The following is a 20,906-nucleotide window of genomic DNA, read 5'->3' as shown; positions in this document are numbered from 1 at the left end:
CTCAATCAGGTTGAGGTCAGGACTCTGACTGGGCCACTCCAGAAGGCCTATTTTCTTCTGTTGAAGCCATTCTGTTGTTGATTTACTTCTGTGTTTTGGGTCATTAACCTATTGTTGTCCTGTTGCATCACCCAATTTCTGTTGAGCTTCAAGAACTAACATTCTCCTGCAAAATGTCTTGAGAAACTTGGGAATTAATTTTTCAGTCGATGATAGCAAGCTGCCCAGGCCCTGAGACAGCAAAGCAGCCCCAAACCATGATGCTCCCTCCACCATACTTTACAGTTGGGATGAGGTTTTGATGTTGGTGTGCTGTGCCTTTTTTTCTCCACACATAGTGTTGTGTGTTCCTTCCACACAACTCAGCTAAATCCAGGTGCACTTTTGCAAACTTCAGACGTGCAGCAATGTTTTTTTGGGACAGCAGTGGCTTCTTCCCTGGTGTCCTCCCATGAACACCATTCTTGTTTAGTGTTTTACATATTGTAGACTCTTCAACAGAGATGTTAGCATGTTCCAGAGATTTCTGTAAGTCTTTAGCTGACATTCTAGGATTCTTCTTAACCTCATTAAGCATTCTGCACTGTGCTCTTGCAGTCATCTTTGCAGGACGGACACTCCTAGGGAGAGTAGCAACAGTGCTGAACTTTCTACATTTATAGACAATTTGTCTTACCGTGGACTGATGAACATCAATGCTTCAGAGATACTTTTGTAACCCTTTCCAGCTTTATGCAAGTCAACAATTCTTAATCTTAGGCCTTCTGAGATCTCTTTTGTTCGAGGCATGGTTCACATCAGGCAATGATTCTTGTGAATAGCAAACTCAAATTTTGTGAGTGTTTTTTGTAGGCAAGGCAGCTCTAACCAACATCTCTAATCTCGTCTCATTGATTGGACACCAGGTAAGTTGACTCCTGACTCCAATTAGCTTTTGGAGAAGTCATTAGCCTACGTTGTTATCATACCTTTTCCAACCTACACTGTGAATGTTTAAATTATGTATTCAATATAGACAAGAAAAATACAATACTTTGTGTGTTATTCGTTTAAGCACACTACGTTTGTCTATTGCTGACTTAGATGAAGATCAAATCAAATTTGATGACCAATTTATGTAGAAATCCAGATAATTCCAAAGGGTTTTTTCTTTCTTCTGTACTGTAGACTTGGATCACTGGCCACTTCAGTAATGGAACACTAGTCACTTTAATAATGTTGAAATAATGTTTACATACTGCTTTACTCATCTCATATGTATATACTGTATTCTATTCTACTGTAGTTTAGTCAATGCCACTCCGACATTGCTCAATCTAATATTTATATGTTTCTTAATTCCATGATTTTACTTTTAGATTAGTGTGTATTGTTGTGAACTGTTAGATACTACTGCACTGATGGAGCTAGGAACACAAGCATTTCACTACAACCACTTCACTACAACCACAATAACATCTGCTAAACATGTGTATGTGACCAATACAATTTGATTAGATTTTTATTGATTGGAGAAAGAAAACAAGTAAGCCCTCAGGTCATGATACAATACTGCCATCTGCAGGAAGATAACGAGATTCCACCATACCATAGTACAGTACTCCATTACATTTAAGTAGGGACTGGCACAGAGTCCAGTAGGACAGTGTCACAAAGCTATATAGTCATAGCTTTGCCTACACTTTACTGCTGGAGGAAATATACAGCCACCCTTGATTGTGAGCTACAATTAAATGTTGAAAAAAAAATTGAGATACACAAGAGGTAAACAATGGTTTTCCATCAATAGAATCAATGTAGGGAGGTAAGGTGAGGATTCCATACATAAGGGAATTGCTTAGACTTATCAGTATCACCAATAAATTAATGAACTTCTGAGATAATAGGCTGGTTTCTGCTGCGAACAACATGCTTTTATTAGCCTACTAGAATCGCCTACAAAATAGGTTTGTGATAGGCATTCAATTGAGAGGTTTAACTTGTTATATGTAGCCTACAGTTCACAATAACAGGAAAAAATCTATTGAATCACCAAAATATAATTAAGAGATAATAATTAAGAGATAATAAACTTTCATGATTACACTTCGTTTAATCTTTGAAGTGTTGGCTAATGTTTTACTGAAACATAAGGAAGCTATCCGATTTTCAATAGCACCGATGACAACAATCTATTAATTTGATGAAAAGGAAAAGCTCCTCGAGAAAGAAGCGCTTGACAGAAAGAACCGTGTGTAATGGATGGATTGGGCAGACGGGTTGCAAAATAAATCCTCATAATGCAGGGATAAACTTCCTGTGGCAGTTTTATGCTGTGCAGTTTAAAAGCCTCATGCAGTAGTAGCAATAATAATAATATTAAACGATTACTACCTTACATGCTGACCACACCGCTCGTGTCGCGTGCGCTCGCATTGCAAAATAAATGTACACATACATGTTATTCAATCATTGCACCCACACTGCTCGCGCGCGGCAACGAGCGTCTGTGTTGCCAAGCACTAAAATAGAAGTCAGTTCTATTTGTGATGCTGAACGCGGTGCAATTCCTGTCTCTCCCGTCTCCTCTTTGGTTTATAGAAGCAGATACCCATGTGCCATCTCCTTATTGGTTATACCCACGTGGGGGATTGAAAAATGAACTGAGGTCGGTCGGTCTTGGAAATACACCTTATTATGAAAGTAGATGCCAATCACCATATAAAGTCCAAAGAAGATAAAGTCTTGAAGGAGGAGAGATGACTAGAAACGATTCTGTTAAACGTTTTGTGTGGATTAATTGTCAGAATAGAGGACCTTGTGCATTTCAGGTAAAATAACAACTCAACGTTTATATCCCAGGACAAATTACTAGCAACAGCAAGCTAGCTAAATAGGACAAATTAGCTAGCAACTGCAAACTAGCTAGCTAAATTACCATAAAAGTTTAATGCTTTTCGACCTGTATCCAAATTAATATAATTGGTTTAGAGTTTGTATTGATATTTCAACCTGAGTGTCATGATCGCGTTTGGTGTGGGGGGACAAAATCAATTTGCGCACGATGGCACACGTCCTGTTTGGGCATGGTGTGAAGCTACCATTAGCCACCTACTGGGCAAGGTGTGCAAGGATTATATGGACAATACTGTTGTGTGTAGTCATTTTTATTAGCGGGAAGAAGTTTAACTAATGTCTAATTGTGGGGTCTTTGGTAAACAAAAGTGTCACAATACATATTTATTAATCAGGGCTTTTGCAGCCTAGCAGAGATGGGGGGCAACTTCATCTCAATGTATTTTTTGATTTTAGTATTTTCAAATATATTACATTGTCCTTTCTGTTGTTATATTGATGGCTATATTCTCACTGATATTCCTTGATTAAGCTTTTACATATGTATTTTTCTGTCTTTATAATAATAATTCAATCTAATCATATAAAATTTGTAGACACTGGTTGAATCAATGTTATTTCCATGTAATTTCAATTAAATGACCTTGACCCAACATGGAATAGACATTGAATTGACATCTATGCCCAGTGGGAATCTTGTTGGTGCTTGCCTCTGTGAGTAAATCATTTGACCGCTGCAGTTTGAGATTATTTATTCCCTTTTATGTATGAAAATAAGTTGATACTCGCCTTTATTATATAAAAAAATAAATAATAAAAAAATACGTATTTAAATGTATTTATATTATGGTGTTTCTATTACAAGAAAAATTCTAATACCTTTTACAGTACCCTATGTATTGCCTACATTATTTATTATTATAAAAAAAAAAAAAATAGAAACAACATATCCTAATGTTACAAAGCAGGATATAAACTAGATCTAGACTACTGTGGGTGGGATAGGAAACATGATAAAGGAAAATAAAAATGCTCAGCAGAGCATGCCCAGAGCTTCAGCACCAGAGCAAAATTGAGGAGAGAAGGCAGACAATTTTTTTTCCATCTGCTTGAATACTGCTCTGTTCCTCGCTCCACACTCGCCCACTTACATGCTCAGGCATTCAAAAGCAGCCCTGCTTTAGGCTATCAAATAACTGTTATTGAATAATCATATCAATGGATGGAATCAGTGAATGAATGGCAGCAGCACAGACTGGCAAGATACATAACAAATGAGGCCTAATTAGACAAAATAACAATTAAGTCGTTCAAATTAGATAAGTCGTTCAAACAACTTAGTATCTCGTTTGAACGACTCAGTATCTCATTGAGGACGTCCAGAGGACGTCCTCCAACTTATCAGAGCTCTTGCAGCATGAACTGACATGTTGTCCACCCAATCAAAGGATCAGTGAATTAATCTAGTACTGAAAGCATAAACTACAGCTAGTTAGCACTGCAGTGCATAAAATGCGGTGAGTAGTTGACTCAAAGACAATAGTTTGAACGGTTTTTAACAAATACATTTATTCCAAAACAAAGTCAGTTTGATGGAAACACACCACTGGTGGGAAAATGTGCATATTTTCTTTTCATATTTCCTCCAACCGCCACACAGGCTGATAGCTACTGTACTGTACAGCTCAGTTGGGGGAAAAAATCAACCTGTTCCTCTCAAATCGGTAGGAAGCACGAAAGCATGAAATAGCAATGTGCCTCGTGCTTATTACCATCATCATTGGCAGTAGCAGAGCAGCAAGAGCATTACAAACGGTCAGATTCCAGCACTAATGATCATTCATATGCACACACATGCAGATACCGTGTGTGAGACGCTATAAACACAAAAGCAGGCACACATGCAGAGTTTTCTCCCAAGCTTCACTGTTACTCTGTGGAGTTGATGAGCTGTCGTCGTGACAGCAGGGTCATTCCCTTTCTCTCTCTCTCTCTCATCAGCAAAATTAAGTCTTCCCATCACTATTCTCTCTCTCATCCTACTTCAAAATCACTCCTACATTTCCCATCTCTCTCTCTCTACATGTTGCCTGCCACCCTCTCTCCCTCCCTTGTGTGTACATTGAGTCAAGGATGACATTAGCATGGTAATCACAGTGTACTGTCAAGAGTCTTTCAGAAACATATCGTTAGTATCATGAGCTATACCTACAAGCAGAGGAGGCTGGAGAGCGGAGCTATAGGAGGACAGGCTCATTGCGATGGTTGGAACGGAATCAATGGAATGGTACCAAACACATGGAAACAACGTGTTTGACTTCAGCCTATACAATGAGTCACACAGTCCCTCCTCCTATAGAAACTCCCACCAGCCCCCTCTGCTACAAAGAGACAAAAAAATGATGCTTTGAGTGTACATGATGCCATATCACTGTGGAGGTAAACGTCAGACGTAATACAGCAGTTACAGTGAGATATGAACATACATAAAGCCTGTAGTCTCCGTAGCAGACCTGGCTGTTGTTGTTGAGCAATTGACAGCATTCATCTGGAGCTGATACCAAACCAGGAAAACACAACATGCCTTACTGTATCATAAACATCACACTTGTCGTTTCTTAATTCAGATGTATTTTTTATTAAACAAAAGCAAATGTCTTGGAGTGGAAGGCTACCACTACATGTTTTCCTGTGGGTTGAAATGCACCCTCCGTCCTCTGCCTGTTGCTCTCCATCTCAGACAAGGATTAGGGTACTGCAGTCTGAGGTTCCATCAAAAGCAGATTCAGGAAAAGATTAATTGACTCAGATAACCCCATCTAATTGAACTGCAGGCTGAAGTCCTAACGGCAAATCCCTCCACCTCATGCCCTGCATTCAGTATCTCCATAATGATCAACACTTGACTCATCTGGCAGTGAACCACTTACCACCCTGTTGTCATCAATGCACGTGTCACGACTTCTGCCGAGGTCGGTCCCTCCTTGTTCGGGTGGCGTTCAGCGGTCGACGTCACCGGTCTTCTAGCCATCGCCGATCCACCTTTCATTTTCCATTTGTTTTGTCTTGTTTTCCCGCACACCTGGTTTGCATTCCCTCATTACTCGTCTTGCATATAACCCTCTGTTTCCCCACATGTCTGTGTGTGGAATTGTTATATGTAAATGTATGTGTACTCCAGGCTGGTTTGCGCCGGGTTATTGTACCCGTGTGTTTAGTTTTCTGAGTACCGTGTTTTGTTCGCCTCAATAAAGGGGTCCATTTGCTACCCATTTCTGCTCTCCTGCGCCTGACTTCCCTGCAGCCAGTTACGCACTCCTTTACAGCACACACGCACACACACGCACACGCACACACACACCACCATGTCATCAACATCGCACAACAAATATTTACAGTACTGTATGTTCCCTGTTGGGTGAATCAGATCACCTCTCTAGATATGACTCACCATATACACCAGTGACCGACCTTGAAGGCCTCCCACAAGGTCACACAGAAATCTCTGTCAGAGTCTGTCTTCACAGCTGAATATAAAGGCAGGGCCTGGGTTTTAACTTGCTCGAAGTTACAGGAATAATCTGATGGTGGGGAGGAGGCTGAGTGGCGTGTGGCCTCCAGCTGCATATTAAATGTGCTCTGGCATTTCATGGCCCGTCAGCTCTGGCCTGCTTTGTGATGCACAAAAGACACACATTCTCATTTACTCGCACTCACATACCGTACATTCGCACACACGCACACGCACACACACACACACACACACACACACACACACACACACACACACACACACACACACACACACACACACACACACACACACAGCAAATTATGCTGTTCATTACATGGTGAAAAAAAGTAATTTATTGGTATCTGTTTTGTTGATGTAGAAAAAAGTAGTGATACTGGCAGAGATCCGACAGGCTAATCCAGCTAGCTAAATTGGCAGTACTACTTCTGAATGATGAGACAGGTGGTAGATAGAGGCCTATGGTACCAGGTTCACATACACGGAGAGCTATATTTTGCTTCTAAGAACATATTTTCAAAGTACAAGAAGTACAGAAATTTAGACCAAAGCAAAATACTCTCGCATAGACATGTTTAATGCAGGATGATTTAAAAAAAAAAAAAAGAAGGGAGATACCAAGGATGTTCGGTGTTTTTAGTGAAGCTGTTACAAAGCTCATTGATCCAGACAACGTAGCTATGACGTCAAGCTTCACCTGACGTCGTCTTGGAAGTCTCATGGGGGCTCATTACTTTCATGCATGTATCTCTAAGAATGCTCTTTTCAGAAATGCTCAAATATTTCATATTCAAACATTGCCTTCTGGAATCAAGTCACTTGTTGAGGAGACACACTTTGAAATTCAATTCACAATTCAAACACAGTCGACATGTGTGACACCAAGTCTTGGTATTCCTTAGCTGTTGGTGCGCTTGTGTGTCAAATATAGCAAAACATATGGCCAGTTTGCATACCTTATGAAAGATCAGAGCAAAAAAGAAAAGCAAACAGAACAACGCACCAAAAAACAAATCACATTTTCTAAAACTCAGATACTGAGCATTAACATTGAGGTCAGTCTTTCCCATACATTTTCTTCACATATAGATTTATTTACTATTAAATATCGTAAATCTTTTATAAAATAATTCCTCGGAATTCATTCTATGTACATAGACAAGAGTGCGCAAGATGGATGGATGGTGTGACATGCCAAGGTGTTTTGGCCAGGCAGGAGCTGCTGTATTCTTGTAGGTATTGATTGTTTCTCTCTTAACTTGGTCTGTTCTCTCTCACTAGGGAATGACTGGTTTCCATACCATAACTACGGTGGCCCTAAGGGGCAAAGTAGATTTTTAAAAAGTAAATTTTGCTCCTTAGGGCAACCGTACATAATACCACTAATAAATATCAAACTCAATTAACTTCCTGCATGTTCTCAGCCAAGGGACAACACTTCAACCTGACGATGACTAACACTGTGACAATAATAGCAACACTGAATCTCAGCCCTGTCCTCTGTCCTCAACAGAACAAGGTTGCAGGACTATCCACAATAATGGATACTAAAACCGCGTAAAAATATTATTGTTTGTTTTTCCGGCATGTTATAGCTCGATCAGCTCCATAGACAAACAGAGATGGAGTTTTTCATTAATGTGCATTGAAATACAAGGCAAAACACACACAGCACATAGCTACATACAAGGCCTGCATGCTCTGTTGCCTAGAAAAATAAATGGTTGCCCTTTAGCATTGAGCTCTGATATGACCTCCCGCCATTTTGTGGATCCTTACCAGAAATGGGAGATGTCGGCTTGGGTTATTTAGACGATGGCAATGCTGATGCTTGGCACCGGGGCAAAGTTTCTCCTAGTTAGAGATCTAGGCTCAGCTTGCCCTCCCACAATCCTTCAGTGGGGAAAATGCAAAACTAACCAAAGATCAGTGTTTGGGGTCAACTTCAACCTACACCTGTTGGCTCGGTCATGGCATACAATGACATGAATGGCACTATTGCTCCAACACTGCAAATACACACAATAACAATGTGATTGTTGTTGTTGTTGTTGTATACTTCTCTCCAAAAAAACACAACAGTAAGACATCATACAGACAAGAACATTCAATATCAACCTGTGACAGAATACTTCGTGTGGTTTCGGTTTTCTTTTGGGTTGTTAAAAAAAACCAAAATCACAACGTATCGGCATCCACAGAACTCTGACGAGAGCAGATATCGCTGTATATTACTAAGAAATGTTTAGCTGATAATCACAGTATATTATAGTAAGTATGCTTGCTGTTCAAAATGGCAAAAATACTAATGACTCTAAATTGCTGGTGTGTTTGCCTAAAACACTCGTACTGAGCTTCTTGAAGCACTGAAGGTACACATCAGAGAGTAGTCGATGGATGTAGTGACTCACAAAAGAGAACACGCAATCGCGCGGAGCATTTGCTTTGAGCGAGGAACAAACGCGCGTGTTCTGTTCACACACGTCCGTATTGTTTAGATATGTAATGATAATACCATACTATAGCACCTTTCAACAAAAGGTGCTGTATCCCGTGGTGTGGGACTCACATTCCTTTAATTAAGGAGAGAAAGATCGCTTCTGTGTACGGCTGCTCGTTGGGGGGCTTATACGACGACGTCGAGAACGCATGAAAACAAAACAAAGAATGAAAGTTTTTTTTAAAAACAAAAAAAAACACACAAGTCGTGATGCGATACAGTTATTCATGATTATTTGTTGTAGTTCCTAAAAAGGTGGTGAGGTTTAGAGGGAGGGATGGAAAGGAGGCTGGGGCTGTCTCTCTCTTCCCCCCGTCTTTAGACTACACAGTAGTTTCATTTCTCCAGGGTCCAGTGCGTATATTCCCTGTGCTGTCTGATGCGTACACAAGGCCGCCTTTAAGGATCCCATTCTGATTGGCCGGTGGGTTCTGGGGGTAGGATTGTCTGCGCGGGTGCATCTCCAGGTGGTGATGCGGCACGATTAGATCCTCCTTATTGGCTTTTTTGCCACAGCCGCACAGAAAGGTGCCTGTGTCGCCCGCCTCCGCCTGGCACAGAGTAGGGAACAGGTCCGCCTTGGCACAGCAAGGCACGTGCCGGTGGCAGGGGGCGTGGCACGCCAGCGCCGCCTCGTGAGCCACCGCCGCTGCGGACGCATGGCACGTGTGGTGGCCTACTTCCTGGGGGGAAGCAGCCAGGTGGCAGATGTGTCCGAGGCGCTCGTGCGTGCTGTGAGGGCTGTCTGTGTGGGAGCTGTGGATAGAGCCTCCGTCTACGCTAGAGGGGATGTGGTAGGCGTACTCCCTCTCTGCCAGCCCTCCTGTGCCAGCCTGCCGATGGCGGCTAAAGTGGCGAGGCTTAGTCCTAGTGCTGCCCTTCAGGCAACGATGCAGGTGGATGCCTGGCCGGTAGTCCTCTGGGTCAGTGTGCAGGAGCACATGCGCCGTAGGCTCCTCCTCCATCAGCTGCTGGCTGTGCAAGGCGGTGCAGCAGGGCGCCACGGGGGACAGGCATGTCACATGGTTCTGCGCCGGCGTCAGGCTGCCATGCTTACAGTGACCCAAGGTGCCACTTTGGGCGTGTCCTCCCAACAGGGCCTTACCCGGGCACGGCGAATCCAGGTGACAGTGCCCGTGCCCATGCCCTATTGTATCCCCATTGACATTAACCTTTGGACACGAGTGACCATGACCGTGGCAACCGTGGTTGGTGCGTCTCCCAGGGCAGCAGGCGCACCAGCAATGCCACACGTCGTCCCGCTTTGCACAGTGGTGGATGAGCACAAAAAGGCCCAGCGTGACGGAGAAGGCCCCGTACAGGCAGCTGAAGATCATGTCCAAGAAGTGGCCCTGCGACACAGCCAGCGCCCCGAAGGCCCACGTGGCCACGAACAAGAAGAGGGTGAAGGCTGCTGTCCTCAGCTGGGCCTTGAACGAATGCTCATTGGCCAGCAGAGAGGGGTTGATGGCAATGGCTGAGTGGCAGCCTGCGTGGCACTGCCCTCTGTTGGGCGGTGGTGGCAGTGCTCCGGGCTCTCCTCCCCCTCCCTGGTGGCAGTGCCCGCCCATGCCCGTGACAGACGGCAGTCTCTGCTGCTCCTGAGTCAGTGCTTTCAGTTCGTACTTCCTCTCTGGGTGGCGCCTCAGCTGGATGAAGGTACACAGGAAGTAGACGCAGGTGACCAGGACGATGAAGGCCACAGGGCCATAGAAGGCTCCCAGGCTGGACTCCCACGCCATCCAGCAGCTGCAATACACACACACACACACACACACACACACACACACACACACACACACACACACACACACACACACAGTAGGCTAAATTAACATCACTGTATGACCTCAGTGTGTTTTTAATAAACACTGAAATACATAAACACAAAGAAGAGCCATAGGCATCTGGAAGCGATAAATTACCTTAATAAGTGATAAAAAAAACAAAGGGGGTGGGCAACATACACTGAAGTGTGACTCATCTCATCAGATCTATCTGCATCTAATCCATTTTGGAGGTAAATAGTCGTTGCAGGATATAGGTGCATGGAGACTAGACACAGCTGTTGATGAGGCATCTAAAGTTTGTAATGTCCACTTTAAAACGTCAAAAATAATAATATCTACCCCTACAAAAAATGTCCTTTAATTTCACATCTCCTGTTGCTGCAGGATTATTTTCCTGCTGTAGCAAACGGGCTAAAATGAAGATCCTACCTGTGTGTGTGCGTGTGCTTAAAACTGTGACCTTGAGAATAGGGGACTGCTGGGTGACTTACTAGGGTGACGTCTCCCCACTGCCATAGTTGTCAATATTGACGCCTGCTGTGATTCCACAGATGATGAAGGGCACTCCGCCACTGACTAAATAAAACCTGAAGAAAGAGAGAGAGAGAGAGAGATTATAAAATGTGTGACATATAAAAGTCACTTTACAACACCTATATCCTCTGTTTTCTGGGCTGTACTGCCAGTAATCAATAGCAGGGAGCCAGAGAGAGCCAGAGAGAGCCAGAGAGAGAGCAAAAGAGAGCAAAAGAGAGCAAAAGAGAGAAAGATAGTCAGAGAGAGAGTGAGAGAGATAGTCAGAGAGAGAGAGAGATAGTCAAAGAGAGAGAGATAGTCAGTCAGAGAGAGAGAGGTGAGAGAAATCGTCTGTGTCTGACAAACCAATCAACCTGCACATGTACTCTACTGTATGCTTATTGTTATTGTTGAATGTATGGTTATTTTGACACTTGGTTATTGTTGTTACTGTTGTCCCGTTGACAATTTTGATTCTCATTTTTTTTTTAAATATTGTAAATATCCAAAATAAGCTTTGGCAATATGTACATTGTTACACCATGCCAATAAAGCAAAATTAATTGAATTTAATTGATAGTCAGTCAGAGAGCGAGAGAGAGATTGTCAGTCAGTCACAGTCAGAGAAAGAGAAAGAGAAAGAGAAAGAGAGAAAGAGAGAAAGAGAGAAAGAGAGAAAGAGAGAAAGAGAGAAAGAGAGAAAGAGAGAAAGAGAGAAAGAGAGAAAGAGAGAAAGAGAAAGAGAGAGAGAGAGAGAGAGAGAGAGAGAGAGAGAGAGAGAGAGAGAGAGAGAGAGAGAGAGAGAGAGAGAGAGAGAGAGAGAGAGAGAGAGAGAGAGAGAGGGGTCATGATCAGATGAGCTCATACATTTTTCAGCATGTTCTTAAAAAAAGATAGATTTAGAGTTAGATAGACTTGGATTTTTGTCAGGAACATATACAGCATACTGTCCTCTACAAAATAACCTTCACTAAAGATCAAAACTCAAAACCTACAACCTGATTTTGGACGGAATTACGGAATCACCTGGAAGGCTTAAAACTACCAAAGATTACTATTCCAACGCTATACAGCAAATGCTCTGGAAAACAACAGAAACCGGAAAACACCATCCAACCTGGAACTGAGTGAGTAATGTTTAGTCTGAAGCTATATTTTATTTCCAAAAGCCAAGAAGAAAAATACATTACAGTACTTTATAAGGACTGAATGCTAAATTCAGACTGCCAAAATTGATACAACTTCAAATAGCACTGACGTGTCAAGCGACAGGTGTCAAAGCCCTTTAGCCCAACAATGGCAGGAGAGCCGCACAGTCTGCTCCAACCAAATGGAGAGGACTTAGAAGATGCCTCCCGCTGTTCAGAAGTAATTAAAATACAGTACCCTGTGTATGTAAAGAATGATAAGTGAAGAAAAGGTCACAAAATGAAGCTCCTTATGGAAAATCAAGAGACACTTTTTGCTGACTATTATAAAAATGGGAACATCAGCAACCTCATCTTCCACACAAACCATCCCCTGGCATGGCACAGTGCTATATTATCACACTACCCCTCTGTTATGAGAGGGGGTGTTAACGAGGGGTGGAAACTCAGGATACCAGACAATGAGGACTCTGAGTCAGCTAATATACATCTCTTTAAGTCTGGTACAAACAACCCCAAACGGTTTCAGCTGCACCTAATCAAAGAATTAGCCCAGTAGGAGAAGCTCTCCCTTGAGCTTATATAACCCCACAGAAGAGCAACCCCAAGCTGAAAGTCAACCTCCCAGCACAGAGTACTACCTCATTCAAATGAAGGATACATTTACCCAGCTAGAGGTAAGGCAGGTGGAGCTGGAACAGCAGGTGATTATACTCCAGTCAGCACAGACCCAGACAACAGTCCAGCACAACAACACCCCCTTAACCAGACCCGGAGAGCTGGAGGTGGAGAGAGACATATCTGCACTCTGGACTGTGGTGAGACAACTTCAACAAAATAAAAGGCAAGAGCAGGAGAAGAACAAAGCACTAGAGGAAAGGATCAGTGCTGGAGGAGAGGTTAAGTGGGATGGCGTGTGACAGAGAACAACCCACTAGAGAGGTGGTCTCCCCCTGCTGGCCTCTCTGCGAACAGCCCACCTCTGCTCCCAACAAAAGTCTCGACACCACAGCAGAACAGTGCACACCAGACCATGACCATAGCGTCGACATCACAGCAGAACAGACAAATGAAGAACCCCAAGCCCAGGGGATCTCACCCCCTCTGAGCACCCCCCTCTGTCAGCCACCCTGATATTCCTCCTGACAACCCTCCCAAACCCACTGAGGACAAACACAAGACACAGATTGTACTCCTTATGGACTCAAATGGAAAATATATGCAAGAAAAAAAAAAATCCCCAAACACAGTGTGTCTAAACTCTGGTGTCCAAACACCCAGCGTGCCCCAGACCTTTTGTCTGAAGACCAACTAAGTTCACCTAGCCACATAATAATACACACAGGCACAAATGACCTGAGAACACAGAAGGAAAGGGTGGCTACAGCATTGAAGGGAGTGATTGACAAAACGTCTTCTACTTTCCCCTCATGCTATCATGAAAAGACTTCCACTCTGCTACCATACAGCGGGTAAACGCAAGTATTTCCCATGACTGTGCCTCAAAACCAAATGTTTTCCTGGCCTACCACTCCACCCTGGACTTGAACAGCCTCTATGACCAGGTCCACCTATACAAGGCAGCAGTGCCCACCTTCGCCTGGACTCTGTAGGACATCGCTCTCAAACGCAGCCCCAACACTTCACACAGAAGCGACAGATCAATAGACACCCCGCCCAGACCAGCGAGATACTCTCCCAGAACCCACCCCCACTCTTACACTAGCCCAAGCCAATGGCATGTACCAGATGCTCAGCAGGCTCTACTCACACTTACTGGCCTGAGGCCAAACCACACAACCAACAACATTGGACACTTTATGGAGCACAAAGCACAACTATGACAACATAACCAACAAAAACGGGTCACAACTCCTGTAGCTCTGTCGCACGCTGGGTATGTACATAGTCAATGGTAGGCTTCGAGGGGATTCCTATGGCAGGTACACCTATAGCTCATCTCTTGGCAGTAGTCCTGTAGACTGCTTTATAACTGACCACAACCCAGAGTCTCTCAGAGCGTTCAGTCAGCCCACTGACACCCTTATCAGACCACAGCAAAATCACAGTCTACTTGAACAGAGCAATACTCAATCATGTGGCATCAAAGCCAAAGCTACTGAGTAATATTAAGAAATGCTATAGATAGAAGGAATGTAGTTTGGAAACCTACCAAAAAACAATTAGGCAACAACAAATTCAATCCCTTTTAGACAACTTCCTGGACAAACGTTCCACTTTAATAGTGAAGGTGTAAACTTGGCAGTAGAAAATCTTAACAGTATATTTGACCTCTCAGTTTCCCTATAAATCTCAAATAGAAAACCGAAGAAAATGAACAACAATGATAAATGGTTTGATGAAGAATGCAAAAATCTTGTCCAACCAAAGAAACCTGTCGAACCAAAAACATAGAGACCCGGAAAACCTGAGTCTACGCCTTCACTACGGTGAATCACTAAAACAATACAGAAATACACTATGGAAAAAGAAGGAACAGCACATCAGAAATCAGCTCAATGTAACTGAAGAATCCATAGACTCTAAAGTCACTTCTGGGAAAATTGGAAAACACTAAACAAACAACAACACAAAGAATTATCTATCCAAAATGGACATGTATGGGTATACCACTACTCCAATCTTTTTGGCTCTATAACAAAGAACAAACAGCAAAAACATATACATGATCGAATTAAAATCTTAGAATCAACTATTAAAGACTGCCAGAACCCACTGGATTCTCCAATTACCTTGAATGAACTACAGGACGAAATTAAAACCCTCCAACCCAAAAAGGCCTGTGGTGTTGATGGTATCCTCAATGAAATGATCAAATATACAGACAACAAATTCCAATATGGCTATACTAAAACTCTTTAACATCATCCTTAGCTCTGGCATCTTCCCCAATATTTGGAACCAAGGACTGATAACTCCAATCCACGAAAGTGGAGACAAATTTGACCCCAATAAATACCGTGGGATATGCGTCAACAACAACCTTGGGGATATCCTCTGCATTATCATTAACAGCAGACTCGTACATTTCCTCAGTGAAAACAATGTACTGAGCAAATGTCAAATTGTCTTTTTACCAAATTATCGTACGACAGACCACGTATTCCCCCTGCACACTCTAATTGACAAACAAACGAACCAAAACAAATGCAAAGTCTTCTCATGCTTTGTTGATTTCAAAAAAGCCTTCGACTCAATTTGGCATGAGGGTCTGCCACACAAATTGATGGAAAGTGGTGTTGGGGGAAAAACATACGACATTATAAAACAACAAGTGCACGGTTAAAATAGGCAAAAAACACACATTTCTTCCCAAAGGGCCGTGGGGTGAGACAGGGATGCAGCTTAAGCCCCACCCTCTTCAACATATATATCAACGAATTGGCGAGGGCACTAGAAAAGTCTGCAGCACCTGGCCTCACCCTATCAGAATCTGAAGTCAAATGTCTACTGTTTTCTGATGATCTGGTGCTTCTGTCACCAACCAAGGAGAGCCTACAGCAGCACCTAGATCTTCTGCACAGATTCTGCCAGACCTGGGCCCTGACAGTAAATCTCAGTAAGACCAAAATAATGGTGTTCCAAGAAAGGTCCAGTCGCCAGGACCACAAATACAAATTCCATCTAGACACCATTGCCCTAGAGCACACAAAAAAACGGTACATACTTTGGCCTAAACATCAGCGCCACAGGTAACTTCCACAAAGCTGTGAACGATACGAGAGACAAGGCAAGAAGGGCATTCTATGCCATCAAAAGGAACATAAAATTCGACATACCAACTAGGATCTGGCAAAAAATACTTGAATCAGTTATGGAACCCATTGCTCTTTATGGTTGTGAGGTATGGGGTCTGCTCACCAACCAAGAATTCACAAAATGGGACAAACACCAAATTGTGACTCTGCATGCAGAATTCTGCAAAAATATCCTCTGTGTACAACGTAGAACACCAAATAATGCATGCAGAGCAGAATTAGGCCGATACCCGCTAATTATCAAAATCCAGAAAAGAGCTGTTAAATTCTACAACCACCTAAAAGTAAGTGATTCCCAAACCTTCCATCTTAGGGATCGGCGTCCCGCGCCTTGTTTCACGATCGCAGATTTTAGGGAAACAACAAATGTCGGTACATATAAATGTCTTATATTGGCTAAAAGCTTAAATTCTTGTTAATATAAATGCACTGTCCAATTTACAGTAGATATTACTGCGAAAGAAATGCCATGCTATTGTTTGAGGAGAGCTCCTAACAACAAAACACTTTTTAATCGTGTTAGGTTTGATAAATTCACCTCTGAAGGTGAAATGTGTACTTACATTCTGAAATCTTGCTCTGATTTATCATCCAAAAGGGTCCCAGAGATAATATGAAGTGTTGTTTTGTTGGATAAAATCCTTTTTCATGTCCTAAAAAGGTCCATAAGCATGCACAATCGATTTTGTATTTCCACTCGTTCAATTTGTAAAGAAAGAAATCTGTGTAAATCTAACCCTAAACGTTGTTTCAACCAGTCAAATAACATTTGTATGTATTCCTCAGAGATCCTAGAACGTAACCAGACTTCACTATATCATTAGGGGTGTAGTATATCCTATATGACACCAAATTTGGTCAGAGAGCGACGCCTTCATGGCACGCCGATGACGAAGGCGGTCTTCACTTGACCAACTCTAACTTCGTCAAATAAGCACCAATCAGGGTCAAACAAAGCTAGCTAGATAGCCAATGAGCTGGGCTTTATGGGAGAATCCTCTATCTGTCGCAAAATGTAGCTGCTAACCTTGTGCGACAGCACGCCTTTTCCTTTTGGACAAAATTTTGAAGAATATTCAGAGTTATGAAGTCATGAAAAGTGGTTGTTTTGTAAATGTTGAACTTATAATATGGCTACTAATACTGGAAAAGCTAAATCAAAGTCCAAGTATACAGATTGGACGATATTCTTGAAGAAAAATGTAATATGAAGGCAAATGTCTCCTTCACGATTTGCCCAAATGTACCTCGGTGACTTCACACTAAATGTCCTGTAGTTCGCTCATACTTCAAGTTATCCGTCTGAAACTTTGCACATACACTGCTGCCATTTTGTGGACACCATCGGAATTACAACCAGAGTGATGGCTGGAAGTGGGACCTTTCTGTTGCATTTCAAAGATGGTGGTAGACAAAAAAAAGACAAAAAACGTTTGTTTTCTTTGTATTTTCTTCTACAGATCTATGGTGTTATATTCTCCTACATTAAAAGTGTTTCCTTTCAAATAGTACCAAGAATATGCATATCTTTGCTTCAGGGCCTGAGCTACAGGAAGTTAGATTTGGGTATGTAATTTTAGGCGGAAAAAAAGGGGGGTATCCCTAATTATAACAAAGCCATCACCTACAGAGAGATGAATCTGGAGAAGAGTCCCCTAAGCAAGCTGGTCATGGGGCTCTGTTCACAAACACAAACACACCCCAAAGAGCCCCAGGACAGCAAAACAATTAGACCCAATCAAATCATGAGTAAACAAAAAGATAATTACTTGACACATTGGAAAGAATTAACAAAAAAACAGAGCAAACTAGAATGGTATTTGGCCCTAAACAGAGAGTACACAGTGGCAGAATACCTGACCACTGTGACTGACCCAAACTTAAGGAAACTTTGACTATGTACAGACTCAGCGACCATAGCCTTGCTATTGAGAAAGGTCGCCGTAGGCAGACCTGGCTCTCAAGAGAAGACAGGCTATGTGCACACTGCCCACAAAATGAGGTGGAAACTGAGCTGCACTTCCTAACCCCCTGCCCAATGTATGAACATATTAGAGACACATATTTCCCTCAGATTACACAGATCCACAAAGTATTCGAAAACAAACCCGATTTGATAAACTCCCATATCTACTGGTTGAAATACCACCGTGTGCAATCACAGAAGCAAGATTTGTGACCTGTTGCCACAAGAAAAGGTCAACCAGTGAAGAAAAATTGTAAATACAACCCATATTTATGCTTATTTATTTTCCCTTTTGTATTTTAACCATTTGTACATCATTACAACGCTGTATATACACATTATATGACATTTGTAATGTCTTTATTCTTTTGGAACTTCTGTAATGTTTACTGTTCATTTTTATTGTTTATTTCACTTTTGTATATTATCTACTTCACTTGCTTTGAAGATGATAACATATGTTTCCCATGCCAATAAAGCCCCTTGAATTTAATTAAAATTGAGAGCGAGATAGTCAGTCAGAGAGAGAGAGAGATAGTCAGTCAGAGAGAGAGAGAGAGATAGTATGTCTACAGAGAGAGATAGTCAGTCGAGAGAAAGAGAGAGAGATAGTCAGTCAGAGAGAGAGATAGAGACTTAGACTTTTTGTCTTTCTTTAACTTCTCTAGGGTAGGGGGCAGCATTTTCACGTTTGGATGAAAAGCATACCCAAATTCAACTGCCAGTTACTCATCCCCAGGAGATAAGAGATGCATATTATTAGCAGATTTGGATAGAAAACACTCTGAAGTTTCTAAAACTGTTTGAATCATGTCTGTGAATATAACAGAACTTATTTAGCAGGTGAAACCCCGAGGACAAACCATTTAGATTTTTGGGGGGAGGTCACTGTCTTTTCAATGAGTTTTCATTGGGAAACCAGATTTCTAAGCGAATTGCTTGCATTTCCTACGGCTTCCACTAGATGTCAACAGTCTTGAGAAATAGGTTGAGGTTATTCCTTTGTGTAATGAAGAAATACGGCCATCTTGAAGTCGAGGCACTCCAGGTGTCCTGGACATGCGCTTCAATCAAACAGAAGGCATGCTACATATTGTTTTAATCCTGTATTGAACACATATCATCCCGTCTTCAATTGTATCGATTACTAACGTTAAAAAATACCTAAAGTTGTATTGCAAAAGTAGTTTGACATTTTTTGGCAAAGTTTACAGGTAACCTTTGAGATATGTTTTTCTGGATCAAACGCGCCAAATAAATTGACATTTTGGATATATATCGACGGAATTAATCGAACAAAAGGACCATTTGTGATGTTTATGGGACATATAGGAGTGCCAACAACAGAAGCTCGTCAAAGGTAAGGCATGAATTATATTTTTATTTCTGCGTTTTGTGTCGCGCCTGCAGGGTTGAAATGTTTTCTCTCTTTTGTGGTGCTATGCTCAGATAATAGCATCATATGCTTTCGCTGAAAAGCCTATTTGAATTCTGACATGTTGGCTGGATTCACAACCAGTGTAGCTTTAATTTGGTATCTTTTATGTGTGATTTAATGAAAGTTTAATTTTATAGTAATTTTCATAGTAATTTGTTTTAATTTGGCGCTCTGCATTTTCTTAGCCTAAAATCATATTTTTTGATATAAATATGAACTTTACCGAACAAGAAATACATGTATTGTGTAACATGAAGTCCTATGAGTGTCATCTGATGAAGATTATCAAAGGTTGGTGATTCATTTTATCTCTATTTCTGCTTTTTGTTACTGCTCTCTTTAGCTGGAAAAATGGCTGTCTTTTTCTGTGACTTGGCTCATACCTAACATAATCGTTTGGTGTGCTATTGTCGTAAAACCTTTTTGAAATCGGACACTTTGGCTGGATTTACAACAAGTGTAGCTTTAAAATGGTGTAAAACACTTGTATGTTTGAGGAATTTAAATTATGGGATTTCTGTTGTTTTGAATTTGGCGCCCTGCAGTTTCACTGGTTGTTGACGAGGTGGGACGCTAACGTCCCACATACCCTAGAGAGGTTAATGAAACATTCTCATTTCATTAAAACCTCACCCCCCCCCCAAAAAAATGAAACACCCAAAAATATCCTGTACTGCATACATGTACCATACTCACCTTGCCCTCTACCCCACGATACAAAACACCACACATCACAATAACCAAAAACCTCACCACTTCTACAACCGTATATCCAAAACATCTTCCCCAGCTATACAGACAGCCCCCCCAACACACCATATCTCCTGAAACATCGCCACACTTTTTATCATTTTATAGAACTCAAATTCAACCATAAGGCGCGCAGAGACCATCCCATTGAATAATAGTAAAGGGTATGTTATCCCTCCACCTTTGACCCTGTTCCTCCTTGTTAGCCAAATAGCCTACTTTGCCTGAGCAAACAGAAAATTCCACAAAACACATTTGGCCTTCTCCTTATTTGAATACCTGTACCCCATTATAAACATCCCAACAGTAAAAACCACCCCCAACCTCTCACACAGACATTCCAACAGAGACATTAATGGCATTAACCTGGCGCACACTGAAAGCACATGAATCACAGTTTCTCTCATAACACAGAAAGGACACCCCTGCCCGATTCCCGGTTCAACCCGTGCCAACCAGCTGTTAGCGGCCAGGGCTCCATGTAAAACCCTCCACTGGAGGTCCCCTGACCTCTTTGGTACTGGGGGTTTGTAGAGCCCCCTCCATCTAAAACCCACCATACTCTCCGCCCCACATACCCCCTGCCACTGATGTGCCTTCACTCCTGTTAGGCTCCTAATGTTCCTTACCTTAATGCAGAGGTTGTAGAGGG

General features: G+C 42.1%; 1 protein-coding gene across 2 annotated transcripts in view; it reads right to left on the bottom strand.

The window, feature by feature from the left end:
• Positions 1 to 6,839: 6,839 nt before the first annotated feature.
• LOC129853141 (adhesion G protein-coupled receptor A3-like) overlaps positions 6,840 to 20,906 on the bottom strand; it is a 295,014-nt gene continuing 280,947 nt past the window's right edge. For both annotated transcript variants that reach the window (XM_055918873.1, XM_055918884.1), the window contains 2 exons: positions 11,149 to 11,244; positions 6,840 to 10,616 (listed from right to left, as the gene is read on the bottom strand). In XM_055918873.1, the coding sequence (XP_055774848.1) occupies positions 9,191 to 10,616; positions 11,149 to 11,244 (1,522 nt within the window). In that variant the 3' untranslated portion in view covers positions 6,840 to 9,190. The remainder of the gene's footprint in view (positions 10,617 to 11,148; positions 11,245 to 20,906) is intronic.

Source organism: Salvelinus fontinalis, chromosome 1 (genome assembly GCF_029448725.1).
Source record: "Salvelinus fontinalis isolate EN_2023a chromosome 1, ASM2944872v1, whole genome shotgun sequence".
Lineage (NCBI taxonomy): Eukaryota > Metazoa > Chordata > Actinopteri > Salmoniformes > Salmonidae > Salvelinus > Salvelinus fontinalis.
The sequence above is the reverse complement of the archived record's forward strand: the minus strand, read 5'-3'. Positions and strand labels throughout refer to the sequence as shown.